At 33.2% G+C, this 26,522-nt stretch overlaps 1 protein-coding gene across 1 annotated transcript in view; it reads right to left on the reverse strand.

The window, feature by feature from the left end:
- The window catches only part of LOC145724541 (uncharacterized), a 38,194-nt gene extending 12,977 nt beyond the window's left edge, over nt 1-25,217 (reverse strand). Inside the window, exons 1-2 of the mRNA XM_081972884.1 lie at nt 24,280-25,217; nt 24,033-24,215 (exon numbers count right to left, since the gene is read on the reverse strand). Of these exons, the coding sequence (XP_081829010.1) occupies nt 24,033-24,215; nt 24,280-24,652 (556 nt within the window). The 5' untranslated portion in view covers nt 24,653-25,217. The remainder of the gene's footprint in view (nt 1-24,032; nt 24,216-24,279) is intronic.
- Nucleotides 25,218-26,522: the final 1,305 nt, after the last annotated feature.

Below are 26,522 nucleotides of genomic sequence, written 5' to 3' on the forward strand. Positions count from 1 at the left end.
AATAAACAGTCACTTAACAAAATCGCTTGTAAAACCCACTTAGAGTGAGAAAATGACTATTTTAAGTACATTTTTGGAATCCTTATTAAATTTCTTATTCAATAACATTAAAAATTACTACAAAATTTGGTACAGTCAGGGAGAAAAGCGGTGTCAAAGTTTGAACTGTCAAAAACACAGTCTGAAAGGATAGTCAGGGACAAAATCGTCGGTAAAAGCCACTTCGAGTAAGAAAATGACTGTTTTAAGCAAATTTTTGAAATCCTCATTAAATTTCCTATCTGATAATATAAAACAATACTACAAAATTTAATACAGTCGGGGAAAAAATGGGTATCAAAACTTGAACGGCTAGTAACCCCGTTTGAATAAACAGTCACTTAACAAAATCGCTTGTAAAACCCACTTAGAGTGAGAAAATGACTATTTTAAGTACATTTTTGAAATCCACATTAAATTTCCTATCTGATAACATAAAACAACACTACAAAATTTAATACAGTCAGGGGAAAAATGGGTGTCAAAGTTTGAACTGTTAGTAACACCGTTTGAAAAAACAGTCCCGAGCAAAATCGCTTGTAAAACCCACTTAGAATGAGAAAATGACTGTTTTAAGTACATTTTTGGAATCCTTATTAAATTTCCTATTCAATAACATTAAAAATTACTACAAAATTTGGTACAGGCAGGGAGAAAAGCGGTGTCAAAGTTTGAATTGTCAAAAACACAGTTTGAAAGGATAGTCAGGGACAAAATCGTCGGTAAAACCCACTTGGAGTAAGAAAATGACTCTTTTAAGCAAATTTTTGAAATCCTCATTAAATTTCCTATCTGATAACATAAAACAACACTACAAAATTTAATACAGTCAGGGAAAAAATGGGTGTCATAGTTTGAACAGCTAGTAACACCGTTTGAATAAACAGTCACGGACAAAATCGCTTGTAAAACCCACTTGGAGTGAGAAAATGACTGTTTTAAGTACATTTTTGGAATCCTTATTAAATTTCCTACTCAATAACATAAAAAAAATACAACAAAATTTGGTACAGTCAGGGAGAAAAGCGGTGTCAAAGTTTGAACTGCCAAAAACACAGTTTGAAAGGATAGTCAGGGACAAAATCGTCGGTAAAACCCACTTGGAGTAAGAAAATTAGTGTTTTAAGCAAATTTTTTAAATCCTCATTAAACTTCCTATCTGATAACATAAAACAACACTACAAAATTAAATACAGTCAGGGGAAAAATGGGTGTCAAAGTTTGAACTGTTAGTAACATCGTTTGAAAAAACAGTCTCGATCACAATTGCTTATAAAAACTACTTAGAATGAGAAAATGACTGTTTTAAGTACATTTTTGGAATCCTCATTAAATTTCTTATTCAATAACATAAAAAAATATTACAAAATTTGGTACAGTCAGGGAGAAAAGCTTGTTTGTAATTTACCAGTAATTTAACGGTCAACAAAAAAACAAATTTCCAGTTTTTTTCGGATATTTTTGGAAGTAAATTTGGTTCAGATTTAAATTGCGCAACTTTGCTCCATCTTAAACTTTCTCATATCTCTTATAGTTTTCTAGATCCAAATGATGAGGTTCAAATTTGAATTACCCTACAGTTTGCCCATTCGGTAAAGCGGATTAATTGACCACGTCCAAATTTCCCATTTACTTTTTGTGCAAAATTGTAACGTTGTTTTTAGCTCTTCAAATACCCCATCAAGCTTAAACAAAGCTTTTTAAATAATCCAAATCCGCAGGGGTTTCTTTTCGACTCGCTCATAGCCAATCCACGTATCCGTGCTGCTTTCGTTCGGGCAAAATTTGAATGCATCATATATTATGCAAAGAAAACTTTATAATGGGATTCTCGTAAAAAAACCGTCCCGAGTTTTTTCTCTTCGGCATAATCTTAAGTGGCACCACTCCAAAATAACTTTTTCGCACTTTTCCCGACAGGTAGAATTATTTATCACCGGCGAGGGCGGTTTTTCTGATTTGTTTCCGGTGCGGATTAATAACGTTTTTCTTGCTTTGTTTTCACCGGTTTTTTTTTCTGTTTGATTCTGTTCAAATCAGAGTTTCAAAGTAAGATCGTTAAAAGTTTGCCATTTTTAGTATAAACGGTTTATAATTTTCTGGACTTTTAGGTGATGAAAAATTTACAATTTACCTGCTAAATTGAAGTAATATAATTTATTCGTTTTGAAGACTTTTGGTATGTGGTCACCCACAAACTACGAACTACTGTGCTTTTACTTAATATGCTTTGACAGAAGCTTTACCAGAAACTACCTCATTACATTGGGTTTCAGATCATTATTTGATGCAGTCTGCATTGTAGAACAATCGTTTTCAACGTTTGTTGTTTCTCGGCGATTCCATTGAACCGAAAACAAATACAAGAGGATCCCGCAAAAGATTTTTCTGTTAATTAAACGTTCTTTCAATGCTACCAACAAAAGGATCGACGGTCTATCGTGACACGTCATACTAAAATGCCGAAAATCGAAACTGGAGAAAATCGAAGATAGTGAATATACTGAATAGAGAGCTCGGGGGCAGCTTTCCAATAGAAAATTAATTAGCGGACCCCGGTCTTTTTAGTTCGTGACACGTTAATCAAGTTAGAGTTTCTGACCAAAGTTGGCTTTATTAGAACCGGAGGTTTGAACGTAAACGTTTACCACAACTTTTCTTCAAATCCGGTGATTTAGTAATCACTAGTCAGCTAATGCATTATGTTTCAGTGCAAAAAATTGAGTAATTTATCAGGAGGAGCACCTGGTCAGATTCGAGCAAAACCAATTAGTTTACATCCGTTTAAAGTAGTTTTCAAAATGTTTTGCTTTCTATACCAACAGTCAAATGAAAAAAAAACGTTCCTAATTTAGTTAATCTATTAAAAATAGCATACATGACGGTAAACAGTAAAGGATTGCTCGATTGGCCGGTGATGGGTAAATTACCGGGAAAGTAAATATTTTACATTACCAGGAAAATTTGACCGGTAAATTACTGATAACACCGCTTTTCTCCCTGACTGTACCAAATTTTATAGTAATTTTTAATGTTATTGAATAGGAAATTTAATAAGGATTTCAAAAATTTACTTAAAACAGTCATTTTCTTGCGCAAAGTGGGTTTTACAAGCAATTTTGTCCGTGACTGTTTATTCAAAAGGTGTTACTAGCAGTTCAAACTTTGACACCCATTTTTCCCCTGACTGTATTAAATTTTGTAGCGTTGTTTTATGTTATCAGATACGAAGTTTAATGGGGATTTCAAAAATTTGCTTAAAACAGTCATTTTCTTACTCCAAGTAGGTTTTACAGGCGATTTAGTCCCTGACTATCCTTTCAAACTGTGTTTTTGGCAGTTCAAACTTTGACACCGCTTTTCTCCCTGACTGTACTAAATTTTGTAGTATTTTTTTATGTTATTGAATAGGAAATTTAATGAGGATTCCAAAAATGTACTTAAAACAGTCATTTTCTCACTCCAAGTAGGTTTTACAGGCGATTTGGTCCCTGACTATCCTTTCAAACTGTGTTTTTGGCAGTTCAAACTTTGACACCGCTTTTCTCCCTGACTGTACTAAATTTTGTAGTATTTTTTTTATGTTATTGAATAGAAAATTTAATGAGGATTCCAAAAATGTACTTAAAACAGTCATTTTCTCACTCCAAGTAGGTTTTACAGGCGATTTGGTCCCTGACTATCCTTTCAAACTGTGTTTTTGGCAGTTCAAACTTTGACACCGCTTTTCTCCCTGACTTTACTAAATTTTGTAGTAATTTTTAATGTTATTGAATAGGAAATTTAAAGAGGATTCCAAAAATGTACTTAAAACAGTCATTTTCTCACTCCAAGTGGGTTTTACAGACGATTTGGTCCCTGACTATCCTTTCAAACTGTGTTTTTGGCAGTTCAAACTTTGACACCGCTTTTCTCCCTGACTGTACCAAATTTTGTAGTATTTTTTTTTATGTTATTGAATAATAAATTTAATGAGAATTCCAAAAATGTACTTAAAATAGTAATTTTCTCACTCTAAGTGGGTTTTACAAGCCATTTTGTCCGTGACTGTTTATTGAAACGGTGTTAATAACAGTTCAAACTTTGACACCCATTTTTCCCCTGACTGTATTAAATTTTGTAGTGTTGTTTTATGTTATTGAATAGGAAATTTAATGAGGATTCCAAAAATGTACTTAAAACAGTCATTTTCTCACTACAAGTGGGTTATACAGGCGATTTGGTTCCTGACTATCCTTTCAAACTGTGTTTTGGCAGTTCAAACTTTGACACCGCTTTTCTCCCTGACTGTACCAAATTTTTTAGTATTTTTTTTCATGTTATTGAACAGGAAATTTAATGAGAATTCCAAAAATGCACTTAAAATAGTAATTTTCTCACTCTAAGTGGGTTTTACAAGAGATTTTGTCCGTGACTGTTTATTCAAACGGTGTTACTAGCAGTTCAAACTTTGACACCCATTTTTTCCCTGACCGTATTAAATTTTGTAGTGTTGTTTTATGTTATTGAATAGGAAATTTAATGAGGATTCCAAAAATGTACTTAAAACAGTCATTTTCTCACTACAAGTGGGTTATACAGGCGATTTGGTTCCTGACTATCCTTTCAAACTGTGTTTTGGCAGTTCAAACTTTGACACCGCTTTTCTCCCTGACTGTACCAAATTTTGTAGTATTTTTTTTATGTTATTGAATAGGAAATTTAATGAGGATTCCAAAAATGTACTTAAAACAGTCATTTTCTCACTCTAAGTGGGTTTTACAAGCGATTTTGTCCGTGACTGTTTATTCAAACGGTGTTACTAGCAGTTCAAACTTTGACACCCATTTTTTCCCTGACCGTATTAAATTTTGTAGTGTTGTTTTATGTTATCAGATAGGAAGTTTAATGAGGATATCAAAAATTTGCCTAAAACAGTCATTTTCTTACTCCAAGTGGGTTTTACAGGCAATTTTCTACCTGCCTTTTCTTTCAAATTGTGTCTCTGGCATTTTATATTTTGACACCCCTTTTCTCCCTGACTTTACTTGATTTTGTAGTGATTTTTTATGTCATTAGATAGAAAATTTAATGAGAATTAGACGAATGTGCTTAAAAATATGATTCAGTCACTCCAACTCCTTTAAACTGTGTTAAAAAATTTAGATTGTGACAAAATTTAGATTACAATTTTACTAACTTAACATACCAGTTTTTCCTGAATTACTCGAAAACGGTGACTGTTAAAAACAAATTGCAGGAAACCAAAAATATTCCTAATCAACTCCTTAACTTAGCATCGTAAGGTTGCAAGACCGTTTTAGCTTCCAGTATACAGGGTGTGCATGAAAAGTATGGTGATTGAATGTTTTCAGTCACCCTGTACACATTATACTCATATGGGAGTTTTTTCAGATGGTAGCTCAAAATATAAATACTCTTATTTAAAAAAGTTGGAAGTTTTTGGAGATTTTATTTCATTCTTCTACATATCCCACAAGTTATTAAAAGAAAACACTCTGTTTATTGTTTGCATGCTCATTAGGATAGTTCAACTAATAAATTTTGGGCACTACCTGCAGAATTTAGTGACTAAACAGCAATCTCCAGTATTGAAACGGTAGAAACTTTATAAAAATAATAAGGAAGTAAACCCAGTTTAAAGATAAACGAAACTCAATTATTTCAGTTTCGACTTGGACTTTATAAGTTGCGGAACGAATCTAATATTCAATCTAGCCGGTAAATTCTAGTTAGCGGCAAGAAAAGCTTTATTAAAAAAAATGAAAATAAGCGTTAGTAATTTTGCGGCCAAAGTTAAACAGAAAGTTTATAGAGGCTTGAAATGAGAAATTTAATAGAGCTGTCCGGAGCAATATCAGGTCGAGGTTTCTTGTTTCCATGTGCATGGTTGCTTTCATCACGAAAATTACAAGTTTGTTTCAATTTTGCACTCATTTCCGAAAAATGTCAGTGCAGATTATGATTGTTAGTTAGGAGTAGAAATGGAAAATTGTCAGAAATTTATTTTTGGAATAAAATGCCAAATAGAATTTAAGAAATTTTGACGAGAGAACGATGAAGAAAATGCTACTAAATTAAATAAAAATAACTCCTGACGGTAAGAAACACTTTAATACTTTGCTTGGGTCACGTGACAGTTGTCATAACTGTCAAAACTCACTCACCAATAAACTGAAAGAATAAAATACCAAACAAATGTGCTTTTTTGAGGAATTGCACTGTAAGTTGTGTTTACAGCTCTATGGAGCTAAATTTGACAGTTCTTACGTTAAGAAACACTTTAATACTTTGCTTGGGTCACGTGACAGTTGTCATAACTGTCAAAACTCACTCACCAATAAAATGAAAGTATAAAATACCAAACAAATGTGCTTCTTTGAGGAATTGCACTGTAAGTTGTATTTACAGCAGCTAAATTTGACAGTTCTGACGTTTAGAAACACTTTAATACAATACTTTGCTTGATTTGAATGTAATTTTTAAGCTTCTCCATGTGGAAAAGGTGTTTTAGAGTCTGAAATTTTTTTTGGTTTGTGGAATTGTTGCAAAGCCCTAATTTTCATTTTATTTTTGAAATCTACATGTTTGATCAATATTATTTATTTCAACTATTATGCTGTTGTGTGTATGCATTCAAAATGAGAATCCTACTGAGAAGAAAATTCTTGATAATTTACGGATTTTCGTAAATTCTTCGTGAAGAAAATTACCGTGGGCCATTTTTACCTAAAGCTTTCTAAAATAAGCTATTACAATTAGTTTTAATGAAATTCACCTTCCATAGAAGCTTTTAGTATAAGCGCAAATATGAAAGCGATCAGGGACGCGAATTTTTTAACTTTGTAATTACTTAATACATATTTACTTAAATCTCAGTACAGATTGATAAAAAAAAAAGCAGCTGATTAATCACAAATTACAAACAGTTGGAAATACATTCACATGTGAATGGGTGGCACATATTGAGTACTTTGATAACTAATTAATGGTTTTCAATCAGTTTAACGATCCCAAAGGCTTTAAAGAAGGTCCATTACCGTTTCGTTAAGTTGACAGTTGCAGCACAATGTAAATGGGGATTCGAACATCAAATGTTTGCTATGGCACAATGCAATTTTGCCGGGTGTTTGTCAATGCTTCCATGGACTATTAATAAAGCTTGAGGATGGCGTATGGCATTTTACCGGTTTACTCAGCCGCAATTCCACATGGCGTGTGTATAACCTTGTTTGTTCAGCTTCTGTTCAAATACATTATGTAATGCTTTTGGGATGGGGCCAGGTTGACGATAGTAATGCTGGATTAATGGATCATCCGTCATCAAGTTGGTTGAGTATTAAAAAATGCAGAAATATTGGTGAGACTAACTTTGTGACCTTATTAATAATGCCTTGTAAAAACTGCGCACGTCTACCGACTATATAAAGAAATTGGATGGCGACATTGCAATATACGGGAAAATAAAAGGAAAAAGAGACGTTACGAGGAAATGCTCTGAATTATTAGCTGTTTAATACTCACATTGTCAAGCTCCGGACGACGTTCAAGCCAGAAAGCGTACATTTTCCGTCTCGCAATCGCATTTCCACCTTTTTGTGTCACGTTTTTCGCGTTTAAATCGGCTGCTCAAATCTTGGCATGTTCCTGACGCGGCAATACCCGGAATTTATTTCTGTCTCGAAAAAAACTAGCGCAATATCGACGTTGAGGTATCGACGATGGAAATTCACCTGTCCAGGACGTAGGTAGTTTATCAAAGCCGCGTACAATAAACTCCAACAGCATCGGGCGAATAATTTCTTTTACTGTGAAATAAGAAAATCGGATGCTCAGCCGGATGTGACCGATATTTTCGCCCGACCCAAAAGGTGAATAATGGGATGGGCTCAGGCTTCGGAATAAACAAATTGCGGCGACGACAAGATCCGACGTTCAAAAGGGGAAAAAGGCCCAAAGTTTGACTTGCCCTTGATGAAATTCTTTCTATTTTATTATGAGGGGGCCATCTTCTGTTTGCCTGCCCTAGTTTTGTTGACGCGACCCTACTCTTTAAGGCTACATCTTATATTTCATAAATGAATCACAGTTTTGCGTTCATATTAATACAATATACAGGGTGGTCCAGTTTTCAGTGTCAATAATTCACCATTTGATAGCCAATCAAAAAATAAGTTGACTTGCATTGTGTCATTTTTCTGAAAAACGTTTCCTAAGGAAAATACATACATTACATACACAATTTATAGTTTAAAACTGAACATCCAAGACTTGTGAAAGTCCAAATTTGTACTGAATAGTTTAAAAACTTTTTTACTACTAAAAATGGTCTTATGATTCGCTTTCTCAGACTGCCATACTGGTTGAGTGTCTGAAACTGGCATTCAAGAACTAAAAAAAGTCCGGAAATCAAGACAAAGGTTGTATTGTGCATGAAACTCATTTTTTACTACTAAAAATAGTATAAAAGTTGACTTTTAATGCTAGAACTGACTTTACTAGGACAAAAGAAAGTCCAAAAGTATATTTTCAAGACTTTAATTGGTGTATAACTCAATTTTCTTCAACTTTCAACAAGTCAAGAAGTAAATTAAATTTTCGGACTATTTTATTTCTAAAAATTAGTTCTCAAGACTATTATTGTAGCATTTGGTACCAAAATTTTGTACTTTTATTACTGAAGAAACTTGACTTTTGGAAATCTTAAACTCGATTTTTCAGTCTTAAAAAGCACTAAAAACAGTCTGAATTTCTTAGAGATGCTACAATTTATTGCACCTATGAGTGTAGAAGTCAATTTAATAGTGAAGACGCTTAAAATAACACTTTCAAGACTATGGTCAGTGGACAAACTGGCTTTTAGGCCTGATAAGTCAAAAACTTTGTAGAGATAGTCTTGAAACTCGATTTGAGGCACTGAAAACAGCCTTAAAACACTAAAAACAGTCTAGTTTATTAAGAAATACCCGAATTTTTAGCACTGAGGTGTCTAGAAGTCGATTTAATAGTGACAAAGCTTGAAATGCCATTTTAAGTCTATGAAGAATGTAAAAATTGTTTTTTAAGTTTGCTATGTCAATAACTTGGTGAAGATAATCTTGAAACTCGATTTTCCAAGCTGGAAGCAGTTTTGAAGCACTAAAAACAGTTCAAAATTCGAAGAAAATGAAATGCAAAGTAAAAAGCACGAAAAGTTCGTTTTCAAGACAATTTTTATGAATTTAATGTGCATCTAAGACTATTTTCAAGACTAAAATATTGAAATTTGTCTTCAAATTATGAAAACTTACTTCACATGCAAATTTTAAGCTTCTGATGTCACTTTTCATTAGTTCAGTCACATTTTGGGGTTCAAGTCAATTTTTAAGGTTTAAATGTATGAATTTGTAGTAACAAATTCTTGAAATAGTAGTTTTTATGTCTACAAGTCAATTTTTAGTATGAAAACTGGTTACAAACACAACTTTTAAGCTTCTGAAATTTTTATCTTTTCTAATTCAATTTTCAAAACTAAAGTTTTCTAGTTTGTCTGGAAACTATGAAAACTGGCTACAACAATATTTTTTAAACTTCTTAAGTGAATTTTCCGTTTCCAAGACAATTTTTAAGTTGAGTTGGGTTAGTTTTGGGTCTTTGACCGTAATAACGTGTAATAAAGTGCTTGTTCCAAATTTGATCAATATTGCTCCAACGGTCTGACAGTTATGACAAAAAACCGATTTTTTAAACAGAAATTTGAAAGATTGTATTTTCCTTAGGAAGCACTTTTCAGGAAAATGACATAATGAATGTCAACTTATTTTTTAATTGGCTATGGATTGGTGAATTATTGACATTTAAAACTGGACCACCCTGTATTTAGACGTGGAAATTGTAAATAGTAAAGTTTTTTTCAGATACAGACCACTCATATCAGTAAGTCACATTCTACGCAAATTTGTGGTTGAAGACAATTAATATCGTCAGTTAAGTGGATGAAGATATAATCAATACGTCAATTTTCCATCAAAATTTTACTATAATTTGACTGGAGAATATCTTCATAAAAGTGTGATCAATAACACGATCAAATTCAAAACATTCTACTACAATCAAATTTTTTATTGATCTGAATCAATAAATTGACCATAGCTTCCTTTAATAATGTAATCAGTTAAATTTAACTACATGGGGAATAAAGACTTAAAAATTGACGGAATAATATACATCCCATTGAAATAGTACAGTAGTTGGGCTTGAAGATTCACACTGTTAAAAAAGATCTGCCGATTTTAGAGGCATCTGGCAAATTTCTAAACATTTCTAGAGGCTTCTGGCAGCTTTAAACTAATTCTAGAGGATTATTACGAAGGCGTAGAAAAGCCACAGACGCTATTTTTCTTAAATTTTTCCTTCAAACTCAGAAATTAACTAAATTAGTTGCAATGTTGTCAAAACTGACAAATTCTACTATTTTGGTTCGAAGAGTGTTTTTGCAATGTTGACAAATTAACAAATTCTACTAATTAAGATCAAAGAGTGTTTGCAATGTTGCCAAACTGACTAATTTTACTAATTTGGGTTGAAGACTATATGCAATGTTATCAAACTGACAAATTCTACAATTCTGGTTTGAAGAGTGATTCCAATCTGTCCAAACTGACAAGTTCAACTAATTTCTTTGAAGTGTGTTTGCTTGCAATGTTGCCAAATTAACAACCTCTCCTAATTTAGTGCGAAGACTGTTTGCAATGTTGCCTAACTGACAAAATTTGGTAATTTGGTTCAAAAGTGTGTTTGCAATGTTGCCAAAGTTAACAAATTTTACTAATTTGTTTCGAAGAATGTTTGCAATGTTGCCAAACTGAAAACATTTTGTCTACTTTGGTTTGAAGAGTTTTTGCAATGTGACAATGTAAATTCTGAGTTGGAAGGATGTTTTTTAAAGTGATTGGACATTTTTAAAATTTTATAAAATTAAGTGAACTTTTTTGTAATTTTTTAACAGTGCGTTACAGTGAAATTTTCTGTTAAAACTTTGACAGCATATATGGGATATTGTTAAAAAAGTTAAATTAAAAATTAATTCTTATTAAACCAATAAATTATTTTTTTTGTTGAAAGGCGCATTATTTGAAACACCCATTAGTATTTTATGTGCTTGATGCTACATGTATAGCATTTGCAAAAACTTCAGCCCAGTAGGTATAGTGTGTGATTTTGTGATTCAGTTTGCTGCTTTTTCTTAACCAATCACTAACTACAAACAGTGCTAGAATTTCCGCAAACACCATTTATCACAAACCGTACAGTTATTATGAGACCACAACCGAAAAAACAGCAATTACAACATTTCATGGCATCGCTTGGACTGTAACAAAATTTTTAAATTGGCTGAACCGAACTAATGGGTTGTTACTGTTATCCGCAGGAAATTTATTTGTTCTTTTAAAATTGCGTATTAAATAATTTCTAAAAAATTAATTTGAGAGTTGAAACGGCTATTCAACAAAGTAATAGTTGATCGGTTGACACCATTTAAACTTCACCGAAAATAAATTGAAGCCACGTGTTTTCAACGTGATATATTTTGGGGGATATGGACTTGATTTTGATTAATTGTCCGCTATTGTATTTATTATTGTTTTTGCAAATATAATTTAAAATAAAACCAACCATTTCATCAATCTGAAAATGTGTTATGCATGGATATGTTTTATACCGTATATTATTAATGTTATTGGCATGTGGCGTTTGTAACGATGCTTACAGTGAAATATCACCCCCCAATTATGCTTGATGCAGCTGCAATTCCAAAGACTAATTGTCAGTTCCGCAACGTATAACCATTTCGCAATGGGTTGACGGATTATCTTGTTTATCCGCAAGGGCAATAAAATGTTTCCAACTCTAGAGTGTGTTTGGCTGGAAAGCAATATCAATGTACAGTAAAATCATGCATACGTTTGCCAGTAAAGAGCATCCAGAACCCAAACGCAGTTGCGGTAGAAATTCAACAATAGCTATTTATGTAACCAGTTACGAAAAGTTCGATTTTGTGTAACGAATGAATGTTTGTAGGGCGAGCGCAGCGAGGTCCTACAATTTGAATGAGTTACACAATAAGACATTTTCGAAACGTGTTGCATACATAATTTTTTTCTAATTTTAACCAAAAAGCTGTGAAAACCATCTTTTAAAGTGATTTAACACAAATATTCACTTTCATAGCACCTTGTATAAACAGTGACAACGACATGTTATGATGGATGTCGCCCATATGTTTCTACGGAAATGCATAAAAACAGGGAGTGATGAAATGAACTTTTTATTATACTTAACAGAAAATACTACATTTTCAACTGTTTATAAAATACAGTAAATATGACATTTTCGGAACAGCGCACGGAAATTTTTTCCCGATCCCTCTTTCCGTGCGCTTAATAATAAACATAGATATCCATGATACTAGATATCCTGTGGCAACCCGAAGAAAAAAAAGAAACGAGTAATGTGTCTATAGCAACGATTTATTTATTAATGACAAATTTTATTTTCTGTCAGTGAAAATTAAGTATTTATGTATTTATTACATTTTGCAAAAATTAATTCAGATTGTGAAGAAAATCGGGATATTCCCGAAAATATCTTACAACGAGCGGCAGAAGTGAGTGCAGATTTATGACCAGTGAAATCCAGGTTGAGATATGAACAAGAATATAACAGTTTTACCGAATGGCGGACTCAGAAACGAATCAAAATTGTGAGTGACGATATTCTTTTAGTATATTTTTCTGAAAAAGCCAACACTATGAAATCCTCCACTTTATGGAGTCGATTCTCTATGTTAAAGAGTTGTTTGGCAATAAAAGAAAATACTCACCATCAATATCCAAAAACGATTGCTTTTTTGAAACGACAAGCTGTAGGATATATACCAAAGAAATCCAAGATTCTTACAGCAGAACAAGTAACCAAATTTTTATGTGAAGCTTCAGATGGAGAATATCTACTAGCAAAAGTAATTTTAGTGATGAGATGATTTAATACGTTTGAGTTTAGATGATGTGGAAGATAATGGGCGTTTCCTTGTCGTGTTCTTACGAGATGGAAAAACTCACAGGTCAAGAAGTTTTACCATTACCAATGAAAATTGCAAATTCGATCCCTGTACAATTTACCGTAAATACGCAGATCTCCGCCCTAAACATATGGAGAGTAGAAGATTATTTGTTGCATACCGAAACCAAAGATGTTACGCTCAACATGTTGGGTGCCATACTATCAGTGGTATTCCAAAACTTGTTGCAAAATAGCTAAAACTAAAAAATCCCGAAGAATATACCGGACATGGGCTAAGGCGCTCTTCGGCAACCATGTTGGTGGAAAACGGCGGTGATTTGCTCACTTTGAAAAGACACGGAGGATGGCTTTCTTCCAATGTAGCAGAAGGATATATAGAAGAGTCCATACAAAGAAAAATTGAAGTATCACGGAAGTTGTTTAGCCCTTGTAACTTGGAAACTACAACATCTGTAACAGTCAATCAAGAGAACCAAAGCACACACGAACACTCGCAGAGTCTTTAGTTCAACAAAAAGAAATGCAAAAGGGATTGAGCTTCAACAATAATACGAATTGTACAATAAATATTACTATTAATAATAACGGTTCTGTCCAAAATTAATTTTCTTAGCATTACCTACTTGTATTTTTTTTGTTAATTTGAGTTGTATGTACTTACATTTTTACTGTTTTAAAAATAAAAATAAATATTCCCGATTTTCTTAATAATTTTTTGCGATATTTTTTGTTTATGTTGATTTCAGATACCTAAGTATAATAAAAAATATCGTTCATTACTCGTCCAGAAATGGATTTTCCGTTCTCAAAATCCTCATTTCTGTACTGGTAATGAAATATACTATTTCATAACTAGTTACATAAAGTGATACAGAAAAGTAAAACGTTTTTTAACGCCAAAATTAGAAAAAACTAATTAAACTCGTTACCGCAAATTCTGTTAATTTAACTGATTGATACTCGACATCCAGATTTTCACTTGAATATCCGACCGTGGCATCATCAGCAGCTGAATAAGGGGGACAACAAAAGGAGTAACAAGCAAATACTCTAAGAATACGATAGGAAAGCTTTATTGCAAATCGAATATCAAAATGCCATTAGAGGCGCCGTTATCGTCTCGAAATATAAGAAAGAGCCGAGCTGAATCCCGGGAAGGAAGCAATTTTAACTGAACCGTTCGGTCTTAACTTCGTAGCTGAAAAATACACACGGCATTAGAGCATAACCGGATAAAGAGTGGATAAAGGAATTCTTTTGCCAGTTTTGTATGCTTTTGTGTGTTCTTTTGCAACAAGCAAATGACGTCAAACAAATTCCTTTTTAGACAAACTAGCTGGTGTTTCTTTATTTTACGCTAGTGCTGCTCGTCAAAGTATATTTTAGGTTACAATGTTAGAACTAAGCTTTATTTGTGTTATTTTTTAGATTTTGTTTTCTTAGTTTTGTCTGCTCCAGATTTTGCATTCTCTTTCCCTTTCGCTTTATCACCCTTTCCTCCTTTTTTTCCCTCCTTCTCCTTCTTAATTTTTCTTTCTATGACCTCATCTGGCAACGGCGCTAGTACTTTTTTCGTTTTAGGCCATCCTGAAACAAGCGCAACTCTAATACACGAATTTCATATTTGCGCACTCAAAACAGGCATTAACTCTACTCCAGTGCAGATAGGGACACGCTCTAAACCTCCAAGTGCTCGTTATCGTCAATACGAGGTGGATTCAAAGCAGTCATTGTGAGAGAGCAGGAAATATCGGCTTTATGCAGGCGGAGAAATGACAAATTCAGGATTTCAGCGATCGTAATGCCACACATTCGTGATTTCATTTGCTACTGGGTTTATTGCGATAGAGTGGGTTTTGCCTTTCTCAGTGGGAAATGAAAAGTTTCAAGATTATGCGAAATTAAACGTCGATTTTCAAGCAAAAAAAATAAAACGAGATTTTCTTAGAAATCTAGCAGCCAAGAAAAATTTTTTTTTATTTTTTCTGGATAACGAGCTGGCAGCAAAGAAAGTGCGCGAGCGAGTCCATTAGATCGCGAACGGAAATCTCAAGGGTTAAATCCTCGGCTCTAAAATTACTCTTTATAGGAAACTCTTAACGAGGAAGTCATTAGGGTTTATGCTTGAGAACCTGTTGAGCGGGTCCTAATGTAGCAATATTGGCTTGGCTTGAGAGAGGATAGTTTCGAATGAGGGCGCAAATCGATACTGTACACCGTTAAAATGGTTGCATTATCTTGTATTCAAAAGGAAATCTGTTTTTACGCAAATAATGCACATACGAATTTTGATGAGTTAAATTTACACTATTTATGTGTAGTGGCATAATAAGCAAAAATTAGAATACAAAAAATTATTTCACTCAACCATGATAGCGTTATGGAACCAAAAAGGTAAACAGTAACCAAAAAAAATACAGTTATTCTCCTTATTTTCCTAAGAGCACATCGTAATATGGTTGACGTGTTTAATTTCTAGAAATCCAAAAAATCTTATCTGTAGTCTTAAAAACATCAAAACACTATTTCAGATCTGCTTTATAATGGTAACTTTTTGGAAAACAGAAACATTCTAAAAATAAATTGTTTTTTGATTTTCCCATGTTTTAGTGCCAATAATAATAACAGCTTCTTTACAGAATTAGTAACAAACGTATACTACAAAATGATATTAACGAATACCGTATAAATCACACCCAAGAAATATAGGTAAATTAGCGAATCAATAAGCACTTTGCGGAGATATCAACAGCCAATTAGATGCGAAACCTCTGATTGTCAATACAGTGTACTCCGTGTAATGTAAGTAGGGTAGAATTCTACATGTTTTGGCTTTCTAGCTCTTTGTGCATAGAATGTTCGACACCTAGAATACTTATATCACACGGAGTCCCAGTGCTGGTCTAGTCTAGTCTTCTTAAACAGGAGAAGTGTATTTGAATATACTGAGCTTCAACATCATAGGCAGTCAATATGTTCTGCTCTAGATCGCCCATCGAGCTTGATTGATCATGTAACATTTCAATTACAATAATTTAAAGGTCAATTTATTTAGACGGGTAACAAATTAAAATTTAATATGTGAAATTAATCGCTTGACTGTCTGTTAAAAGTTCGTTACGGAGTGCGCTCCGTCGAGCATAAAACTGAATATATTCGAAATGAAGCAATTTTTTCAGCGAGTTGGAGTCGAAAACGTTTCATTTCGGCTCCCCAATTAATTATTCAATATCATTTCAAGAAAATTTTAATTAAAAACTCTTTCAAAGCGGAATTGCTCTAATTTACATTCTTAACGGTTTGGAGAACGTTTTACATCGTAAAGAGATAAAGAAAGGGAAATTGCTGTTGCCGGACCAGTTACCTCCAATGAGACGTTGAACAACATTTTTTATTTTGTTTGATATTTACTTTTTCCAATAAATCTGTAAAACACAACAGTAAATTTAAAATAGCATTGCTTAGTCCAGACATTTAAGTACAATTATCCATAATAATAATAAACACAAAACAGGATGTTTACGTACGTTCAATTACTTTGAAACAAATTTAGATGCTTGTTCCTTCAATTACAACGTTTTTTTTGCTTCGCTCTCCAACTTTCTCCACTCGCAGCATTTTGTTCCTAATTCCTTGTTGGTCTTCTCGAAGCGGGCTTTATCAGTATCCAGTTTCTTTTTTATACTTTTATCGGCACCATTTTTTTTCCAGAAGATAGAATTGAATTACGTTTGGCGTCCTTTACGGGATTACCGTCGTATTTCACGGTCAGACGATAAATTGAGATAAGCATGTTCCGTAATGCGAGTTTAATCGAGTTTGCTGGACGACACTATTTATTTTTCCCACTGATCTCTTATTTTATATCCGATTCGACTTTGAGGTTAGACACTTGAAGAAAACGGAGGACGATCTGTCATATATCGTATTCTGCATTTAACAAAATCAACTACTGCATAGGAAGAAAGTTTGGTCAATAAAGAAAAGGAAACCTTGAGATGTAGCTGCCAAATCAATTTTCAAAAATTGACCACTTTAAGTCAATTTTCATGTTTTTACTTTAGTTTCACCATTTTCAACTTAAAAATTCATTGATGAGCTCCAGATTTGATTAGAAAACTTTGTCAAGTCAAGTAAATTTTGATAGGAAAATTGACCGTTTTAAGTCAGTTTTGTAATTTCCAACTCACTTAATTACAAATTTTATTAAGAAACCTTGAAATGTAATTTTTAAGTAAATTTTCAAGTTTTTAATATTCATTTTACCAATTTTAATAAAAAAATTGTAAATTTTCATGTTACTTTATTAGTATATTATTTTTAACTAGAAAATTCACTCAAAAACTTGAAATATAGCTTCCAAGTCAATTTTCGAAATTAAAATTAAAATTAATTTCAACTAACAACATTTTTTTCACAGTTCTGCGTTCTATTCTTCGAATAATGGCAGTTTTGTTAACTGTATAATTAAACCACATTTTAAAGATCACGTGAGTAATTTTGACGGAAAGCTCAAAAGTCACGTGACGTGTATTTTGCAATTTATGTTTGTTCAACTGTCTAAATTTAATTTATCAATTTTTGAACTGCGTTCTGAAGGTCACGTGACTGTTTTTGACAATGTCAACTGACTTTTACAGTGTTGCAAGCTCAAAAATTGAATTATCAAAGTCACGAGGCGTGTATTTTGCAATTTAAGTTTGTACAACTGTCTAAATTTAATTTATCAGTTTTACAAAGTTTAAATTGCGTTCTGAAGGTCACGTGACTATTTTTTGACAATGTCAACTGGCTTTTACAGTGTTGCAAGCTGAAAAATTGAATTATTCAGGTCACGTGACGTGTATTTTGCAATTTAAGTTTGTACAACTGTCTAAATTTAATTTATCAATTTTCCAAAGTTTAAATTGCGTTCTGAAGGTCACGTGACTATTTTTTGACAATGTCAACTAGCCTTTACAGTGTTGCATGCTCAAAAATTGAATTATCCAGGTCACGTGACGTGTATTTTACAATTTAAGTTTGTACAACTGTCAAAATTTAATTAATCAATTTTTAAACTGCGTTCTGAAGGTCACGTGGCTGTTTTTGACAATGTCAACTGGCTTTTACAGTGTTGCAAGCTCAAAAATTGAATTATCCAGGTCACGTGACGTGTATTTTACAATTTAAGTTTGTACAACTGTCTAAATTTAATTTATCAATTTTACAAAGTTTAAACTGCGTTCTGAAAGTCACGTGACTGTTTTTGACAATGTCAACTGGCCCTTACAGTGTTGCATGCTCAAAAATTGAGTTATCCGTGTCACGTGGGTCAAATCAAGTGTCAAAAATTTGGAAAAACAGTCATGTAACTTGAGAAAGTTTTTTTTATTGAATCATTAATCCTTATGACATTTTGACAAGGGTCAAAATGTCACGTAAAAATTGTGATAGCAGACATGCTGTCAACTGTCACAGTGACAATTGTCACGTGTCAAAAAAAAAATTAAGGGCGTATTTCATCAAGCTTTATCATTGTTTCAATACCAGTGGCCTTACAACTAAATTTAAAAATGCCACAAATGTTTAAACATTTGAAATCATTCTGAGGCAGTTTAATGGTGGATTGCACCCGCGTAATTAAGAACATTCCAAGGTTCACCTAGGAAAAGTTGTGATTTGATTGTGACAGATCATGTACAAAATGTCACAGTCAAGTTAAAACCTAGCTTAGGGTGTCCTTAAATATTGTACCGTTGTACTCCTTAATGACACACTTCTTGTACAACACTGTATATTGTTTACAAAACAATAAACTGACACTGACACTTAACCTCGTTATCTGACAACTTCGACTTCACTACAACCATCAATTCAACAACTAACTAACCAGGCCTGGTTCAGCTGCTTATATAGGCTTCCATGGTTTCTAGAAAGTTCCCAAATATTCATGAAATTGACTTTCTCTCTCACACTCATTAAGCTGTAACATAAATCTCTCTCTATATAAGCAACGGAGCCAGGATTTTCTAGAACACAGACAAAAGAATGTAGAACGTAAACAAAGCAACGTAACATACAGGGGTAACAACAAATAACTAAAGAAATCCTAACTAATAGTCAAAAGTTCGCTTCGCAACAATATGTAGGCCTAAATGAATTCAAGGAATTGAAATTATTAAAGGCAATATGAGGCATTTTGAGCAATAATAGAAGCATTGTTTATGAACGACCATTATTCTCGATCCATTAACATCCCGAGGACATAAAAATGAGAAAGCTGGTTAAATTCACGTTCGTCCCCCAGTTTTATCCCTCTCGTCTATATTGAAAGGCATTAAATCCTAATAACATAATATAGTCTCGCAATTTGTTATTTGGCCGTAAAATACGTCCAGTAATCCGATAAAGAAAGCCGGACGCAATTCGGTTACATTCGATGGAAAAAAACGTATCTAGCGGATAAAAAATTTGATTTATTTTCGGGTTTTGGGTTAAACATGCAGTTTGACCGAGAACTTAAGCGGTTAACGAATTAAGGGACTTGGAATGATTAAAGGACGACTCAAATTTAATCGGTTTAAAGAAGTAATTCACACTTAAAGCGACCGTCGAAACACAATTTTTCACTGACAAACCCTCACGTTTCGTCGTTAAAAAAATTGACATTCGGATTAATGAAAAGCCAAGTCCAGCGCAAAGTAATTTATTACCGGCCATATCTAGAGCGGTTAATATACCCTCCCAGTTGGACCACTTTGTCTTACTTTTTTTTCAAGAATTTCCTTGTTTAGGACGGTTTTTTCCCATTCCGATAACGTCCAGTCTCGCCATTATTATTCAATACCGACACTTTGGAAAGTTTGTAATTAAAAAGTCGTTCGAAAAGGGTAAATTCAATTGCTGAAAATTTCCATACTTTGGGACTTGTTAACTGACAACCAGAGAGTTACGCAGTACTAAACGAGTTGTCAGACCCGAATTAAATTTTGGGTGTTTTTTTTTGCAAGCTGTCCCACAATGTAATTTATTAAAAAGGGTCTTGATTAAAGAAGGCCCCAAATTGACACACTACAGTAATGACTTTGATGTTTCTAGTTTTGTAGGACAGTTTGTGACACGAACAGTACGCAAATTCCAGCTGTAAAAATGAAATCCACTATTTTCCAAACAAAGGTTACACTGCCTCACACTTAAATTAATTAACTTAGGTTGTTACCTTAATAATAATTAATATGCTTCAAATTGATTATTCTAATTTGAGAATTTTAATAGTAAATCCTTGTACTAAGGCACCACATTTTGATTTGACATTTAAAAACGATTTTGGCCTTCTCACGCATTTTACATGACGTAGACCTTCGACAATAAATCAAGTAGCTGCGCCGGGATCCCTTTTAGGGTTCCCTTTGCTCCTTAATTTATTTTTATCTGAATGGACGCGAGCTTTCCAGGAGATAAACCTACAGTTTCTTTGCTCCTTTTTGGATTTATTACGATCAGGACTTATTGGACGGCGACTAATCTGTATTTTTTACATCAATTAGTGAGAGCGGGACTCCAATTAATAGTAATTTGTGCATCAAATTTGACTAACAACAAAACGTCAAAAATCAATCAAAAGGCAGAAAATGTTCGTCCTAAAATTCTCTTTTACTTCGTGCTAACCGTAAGTCGATTGAACATGTACAGGATGTCCAAAAACCAATATAAAAAAACAGACAAATTTGAAAGTAACGCTCTGTAGGTGTAATTCTTAACGTTTTTGACCCTTTTTGTTCTGTTACTCAACCGTTTCCAAGATATTTAATTTTTTCACTTTTTTCTAGAAACTGCATCAAAATTTTGATATTTTTGTTTATGCCCTCGCGGGCATTACAAACATGTACCTTATACATTTTATCAGTAAATAATCAAAACCCAATAATTAATTCGTCTGACATACAAACTCATCAGACCAACTTTAAAGTTGGTTCGTTAGGTAAATTCTATTTCCCTCAGCATTTTAATTGAATAACTTCATCGCGTAAAGTGTTAAATTAATTTTTCTCCATATTTTACGGACTAACAAATGGCTTTTTTGCGCTATGCAAAAACGCAATTAAAACTCGTATAAATTCATTTTTAAATTTTGTTCTACTCAATTTCTAACTGTGATTCAGAAAGAGTCAAATGTAATTCAGAAATTGTTAATGGCAATTCAGAAAGTATATCAAGTGTAATTCAGTTTAATTTTTACCCTAAATTGTGATATTTTTTTATAACATTTATTGTATCATAAGGTATATAATAGTATATTAGGTAACTAGTGCTCTAAGAAGCATTTTACGCACGATACTGAAAAAGTTACGCGACTATGTAATTATATTAGTGCGTAAAAAGCCTTAGAGCACGTGTGACGTACTATATCTACAACAGTTACATATTATCATAATTTTGCACTATTTTCAGTGTCATAATGACCTTTATTACCGCACTAGTGCGTTAATAATCGGTGAAAATTTGTTTGTACATCTGGAGTTCTGTTGCCTCCACTATCTTGCTTCTTGTTAATATTAATATTTTAATATTTTTGATAATTAAAAAACATGACATACAATTCCATGAAAACTCAATTATTATTAGGATAAATATTAATGGTAAACTCTTTGCAATTGGATAAATTAATGCCAGATGTTGACATGTCCTAACAAGTTGCTGGAAATATTTTTATTTTTTTTTATATATATTTTTTTTTGTTTTCAATTAATTATTAAAATAATAATCGTTGTAGGTAAAAAAGAAAACGTTCCTAAACCCTGATTTTTGCAACTTTGGAGCATAGTTTGACAGTTTTGACATTAGTGGCAGTTGTCACGTGATTTTAGAACACTATTTAGCTAGCCGGTCACGTGACAAATGTCAAAATAACTGTTATAAATCTCAAAAACACGTTTAATATCAAATACTACAAGAAAACGTTTCAAAACCCTGATTTTTGCAACTTTAGAATACAGTTTGACAGTTTTGACGTTAGTGACAGTTGTCACGTGATTTTAGAACACTATTTAGCTAGACGGTCACGTGACAAATGTCAAAATAACTGTTATAAATCTCAAAAACACGTTTAATATCAAATACTACAAGAAAACGTTTCAAAACTCTGATTTTTACAACTTTGGAGCATAGTTTGACAGTTTTGACATTAGTGGCAGTTGTCACGTGATTTTAGAACACTATTTAGCTAGCCGATCACGTGACAAATGTCAAAATAACTGTTATAAATCTCAAAAACACGTTTAATATCAAATACTACAAGAAAACGTTTCAAAACTCTGATTTTTGCAACTTTGGAGCATAGTTTGACAGTTTTGACATTAGTGGCAGTTGTCACGTGATTTTAGAACACTATTTAGCTAGCCGGTCACGTGACAAATGTCAAAATAACTGTTATAAATCTCAAAAACACGTTTAATATCAAATACTACAAGAAAACGTTTCAAAACCCTGATTTTTGCAACTTTAGAATACAGTTTGACAGTTTTGACGTTAGTGGCAGTTGTCACGTGATTTTAGAACACTATTTAGCTAGACGGTCACGTGACAAATGTCAAAATAACTGTCATAAATCTCAAAAACACGTTTTATATCAAATACTGCAAGAAAACGTTTCAAAACCCTGATTTTTGCAACTTTAGAATACAGTTTGACAGTTTTGACGTTAGTGGCAGTTGTCACGTGATTTTAGAACACTATTTAGCTAGACGGTCACGTGACAAATGTCAAAATAACTGTCATAAATCTCAAAAACACGTTTTATATCAAATACTGCAAGAAAACGTTCCTAAACCCTGATTTTTGCAACTTTGGAGTATAGTTTGACAGTTTTGTCGTTAGTGGCAATTGTCACGTGATTTTAGGACACCAGTTAGCTAGCCGGTCACGTGACAAATGTAAAAATAACTGTTATAAATCTCAAAAACACGTTTAATATCAAATACTACAAGAAAACGTTTCAAAACCCTGATTTTTGCAACTTTAGAGCACAGTTCGACAGTTTTAACGTTAGTGGCAGTTGTCACGTGATTGTGGAACACTATTTAGCTAGACGGTCACGTGACAATTGTCAAAATAACTCTTATAAATCTCAAAAAATCGCCTTGTTTCGAAAATTGTGTTAAAATGTAATTCTTGCAAATTCTAGTCAAATTTTGACATTAGTGATAGACATCACGTGGTTTTAGAGGATAATTTGAAGAAAACTCATAAAATGACGGTTTTAAGCGCATTTTTAGAACTCTCATTAAATTTCCTACAATAAACTAAAAATATAAATAAAAAGTTTTACAACCCACATAATGACAATTATATACAAAAAAAGGAAAACGGTAAAAGCACCACAAAAACGGTAGATATACCGTTTTAACCTTTCTTAACGGTAGACCTGGCAACATTGTTAACATCATATTTGTACTAATCATAGGTATTACTATATCTAATTATTAGTGTTGTTCTTAAAATAATCATTTATGGTGACATTACAATTATTAAGAAGAAAGGGAAAACTTTCCGTAATATTACTTGATGTGTTTGATATTGCAGATAATATTCTAGCCGTAAAGTGGTAGTTACTTAAAACTGTATGAATAATGCATTACGCGATGAAGAAATGTAAACAAAATTGTGGCCGATCTTAAAACTGTGCGTTTTTTTACAACTGTGCGTAAAGAGGTTCATTACGTAACCGAAAACTATGCGTAAATAGCTATTTACAGGTAAAGGAGTTCGTAGGTAAATTTAATAAAGTGCCTTGGAGTTTTAGCTTTGGTAATTTTATCCACAGATAATGTATTTTATGGAATTACCTTTGAATGTTCTGAATTTATTTGATGGTTTCTGAATTGCAGTTCATTATTCTGAATTACGCTTTTCTGAACTACGTTTGAAAATGGTGTAGATTTTTTGCTTACCTTTACGTACGCAATCTATAAGGTTATATCCGGAACAAATGTCGGCGGTATAGCATCTTCCCATTGGCATGTTCCTTAAGGCAAAGTTGATAACGTCTGTGTCATTTTTATATTCGATGGTCGAAACAACTGGATCGTTCAAAGTTGTCCTGCATTCTTCAATTTGTTCCTCGATCAAGTCAGCTGCAAAAGAAATACAACTGAAATAAAATTGAACAGTCTGGTTTAATGCATAATTTGTATCGACCTTCGGATTTTAAATCGTATTTACTCCTTCCCAACTCCTTAACTCGCTTAAGTTCCATTAGGTCGAGCATTCTCAAAAACTTTTCCGTATCGGCGTAAAACTTTTCGGCGTCGCCGATTACGAGATACAGTTCTGGAACGGCCGCGAGATTTACAAAGGAGCACAACGAAAAATAGTCAGTTATTTCCAAATAATCCCCCGGGGACCGTCTCCAGTATATCTTCCAGCGGGATTCCGAAAAGGGCGGAGAAAAATCGTACACGCCGTCCAATAAAAGTTTAAAAACTGGCAAAGTTTGGTTGTTTAAGCGCAACGGCAATTTCGCGATAATTTCCCAACAAATGCCGCTCACCAAGTTTATGGTGAGGTCCATTTCACTACAGTAATTTTGAGGGCGAGAGCTTTTATTAAAGCCGGCTTGACATTTTGTTTGTCACCGTTTCAGACCATTTTTCATATACGAAGCTTTATTTACATTGTGTGTGTCAAAACTGCGACGATACAAAAAAAAACTGAAACAATGTTCGGTTCTATAATGGATTTGACCGAAAACTTATATGTAGTTTTTATTAGTATTTACATTAATATTTTTATCGTTTTTTAAACTTGACTGTCATAAATTTTGTCTTGTTTGAATTATATCTAAACAGCGAACAATGGATGTTATCGTCATTTAAATTGGTTTGGACTTAGATAAAGAGATACACTAAGTCGTCAAATTGTTGTTGAATTTTAAGCTGTAGTGCTAGTTTTTTTTGACAGAATAAGTCAAAAGTTTGGGAATGCACCCTAAGTTACTCCCTTATATGACAAGATACGTCAAATGTCGTCAAATACGTCATAAAAAACAAAAGATAGAGCAGATTTCAAGCTTCCAAAAAATATCCCCACATGAGTTGATTGATAACACCATTTGGCCGCTAAAGGGCGTCAAATTTCCTTTACCATAATATCACATATTATATTGTAAATATTTTTTAGACAGATTTCATGTATCTCTTAATCCGGCCGGAGTTCCTGGCAAAGAAATGATTAAAATGTTAAATTTTAGGTCTAACTTTGTTAGATTTGAGATATCAAAAAACCGACTGCACCAGCGTCTTTTCCGAGAAATTTTAACATAAAATGACACCGAGACGTCAACTGTAACTTGACAAATAAAAAAGTTGTATTTTTTGACGGTTTCAGGCCGCCATTTTGAATTTTCTGTCAAAATATTGACTTGCACCTCAATTTAAAGGAAATTTCACGTAGTTTCAAGAAATGACAGACAAAATGGCGTCCCACGCTTCCATTTTAAATTTTGTGTCAAAATATTGACTTGCACCTTATTTTAAAGAAAATTTCACGTAGTTTCAAGAAATGACATACAAAATGGCGTCCCAGGCCGCCATTTTGAATTTTCTGTCATAAATATTGACTTGCACCTCATTTTAAAGGAAATTTCACGTAGTTTCAAGAAATGACAGACAAAATGGCGCCTCAGGCCGCCATTTTGAATTTTTTTGTCAAAATATTGATTTTCACCTCATTTTAAAGAAAATTTCACGTAGTTTCTAGAAATGACAGACAGAATGGCGTTGCAGGCCGCCATTTTGAATTTCGTGTCAAATTATTGACTTGCACCTTATTTTAAAGGAAATTTCACATATTTCAATAAATGACAGACAAAATGGCGTTCCAGGCCGCTATTTTGAATTTTCTTTAAAAATTAGTAAAAAAAAAACGCCTACTGTTTAGCGTCCTTGCGCAAACCCTACTCATGGAGCTTTAAAGTGTCATTTTTTGTTACCAATTTTCTGCGCGACAAAAATACACTTTAGAGATTTACGGTTGAAGATTTGACAGCTGTCACGTTCATACAGATATAAAGTGTCATTTTACGATTTTTTTTAAAAACGTCACCAAGTTTTGTTTTTGGTTGATGTTGAAAAATCTTAACATGATAAAAACTAATTTTTCAATTTGGCCTTATCGGTTCATAGATTTGAAACTTATAAATTGTTACTAACTAGTCAGTTTTCGCTTACGACATTGCCATTGTGTTTTAGTCAACTCTAACAACAATAGACAAAGTCGGACGACCTGGAATATCTCTCCCAAATAATGTTATTTTTCAGAGCAGCAAGCTGAAGCCATCAAACGTCATTCGAACAATAGAAAGCAATTTGTTCTTGCATTCATATTTCGCAGAGACAATGCGACGAGTGGAGAATTTCGGTTCCAGCAATTTGCCTCATTGG

This window comes from Ips typographus, linkage group LG2, assembly GCF_016097725.1.
Source record: "Ips typographus isolate SLU linkage group LG2, UJ_Ityp_2.0, whole genome shotgun sequence".
In the NCBI taxonomy this organism is placed as follows: Eukaryota; Metazoa; Arthropoda; class Insecta; order Coleoptera; family Curculionidae; genus Ips; species Ips typographus.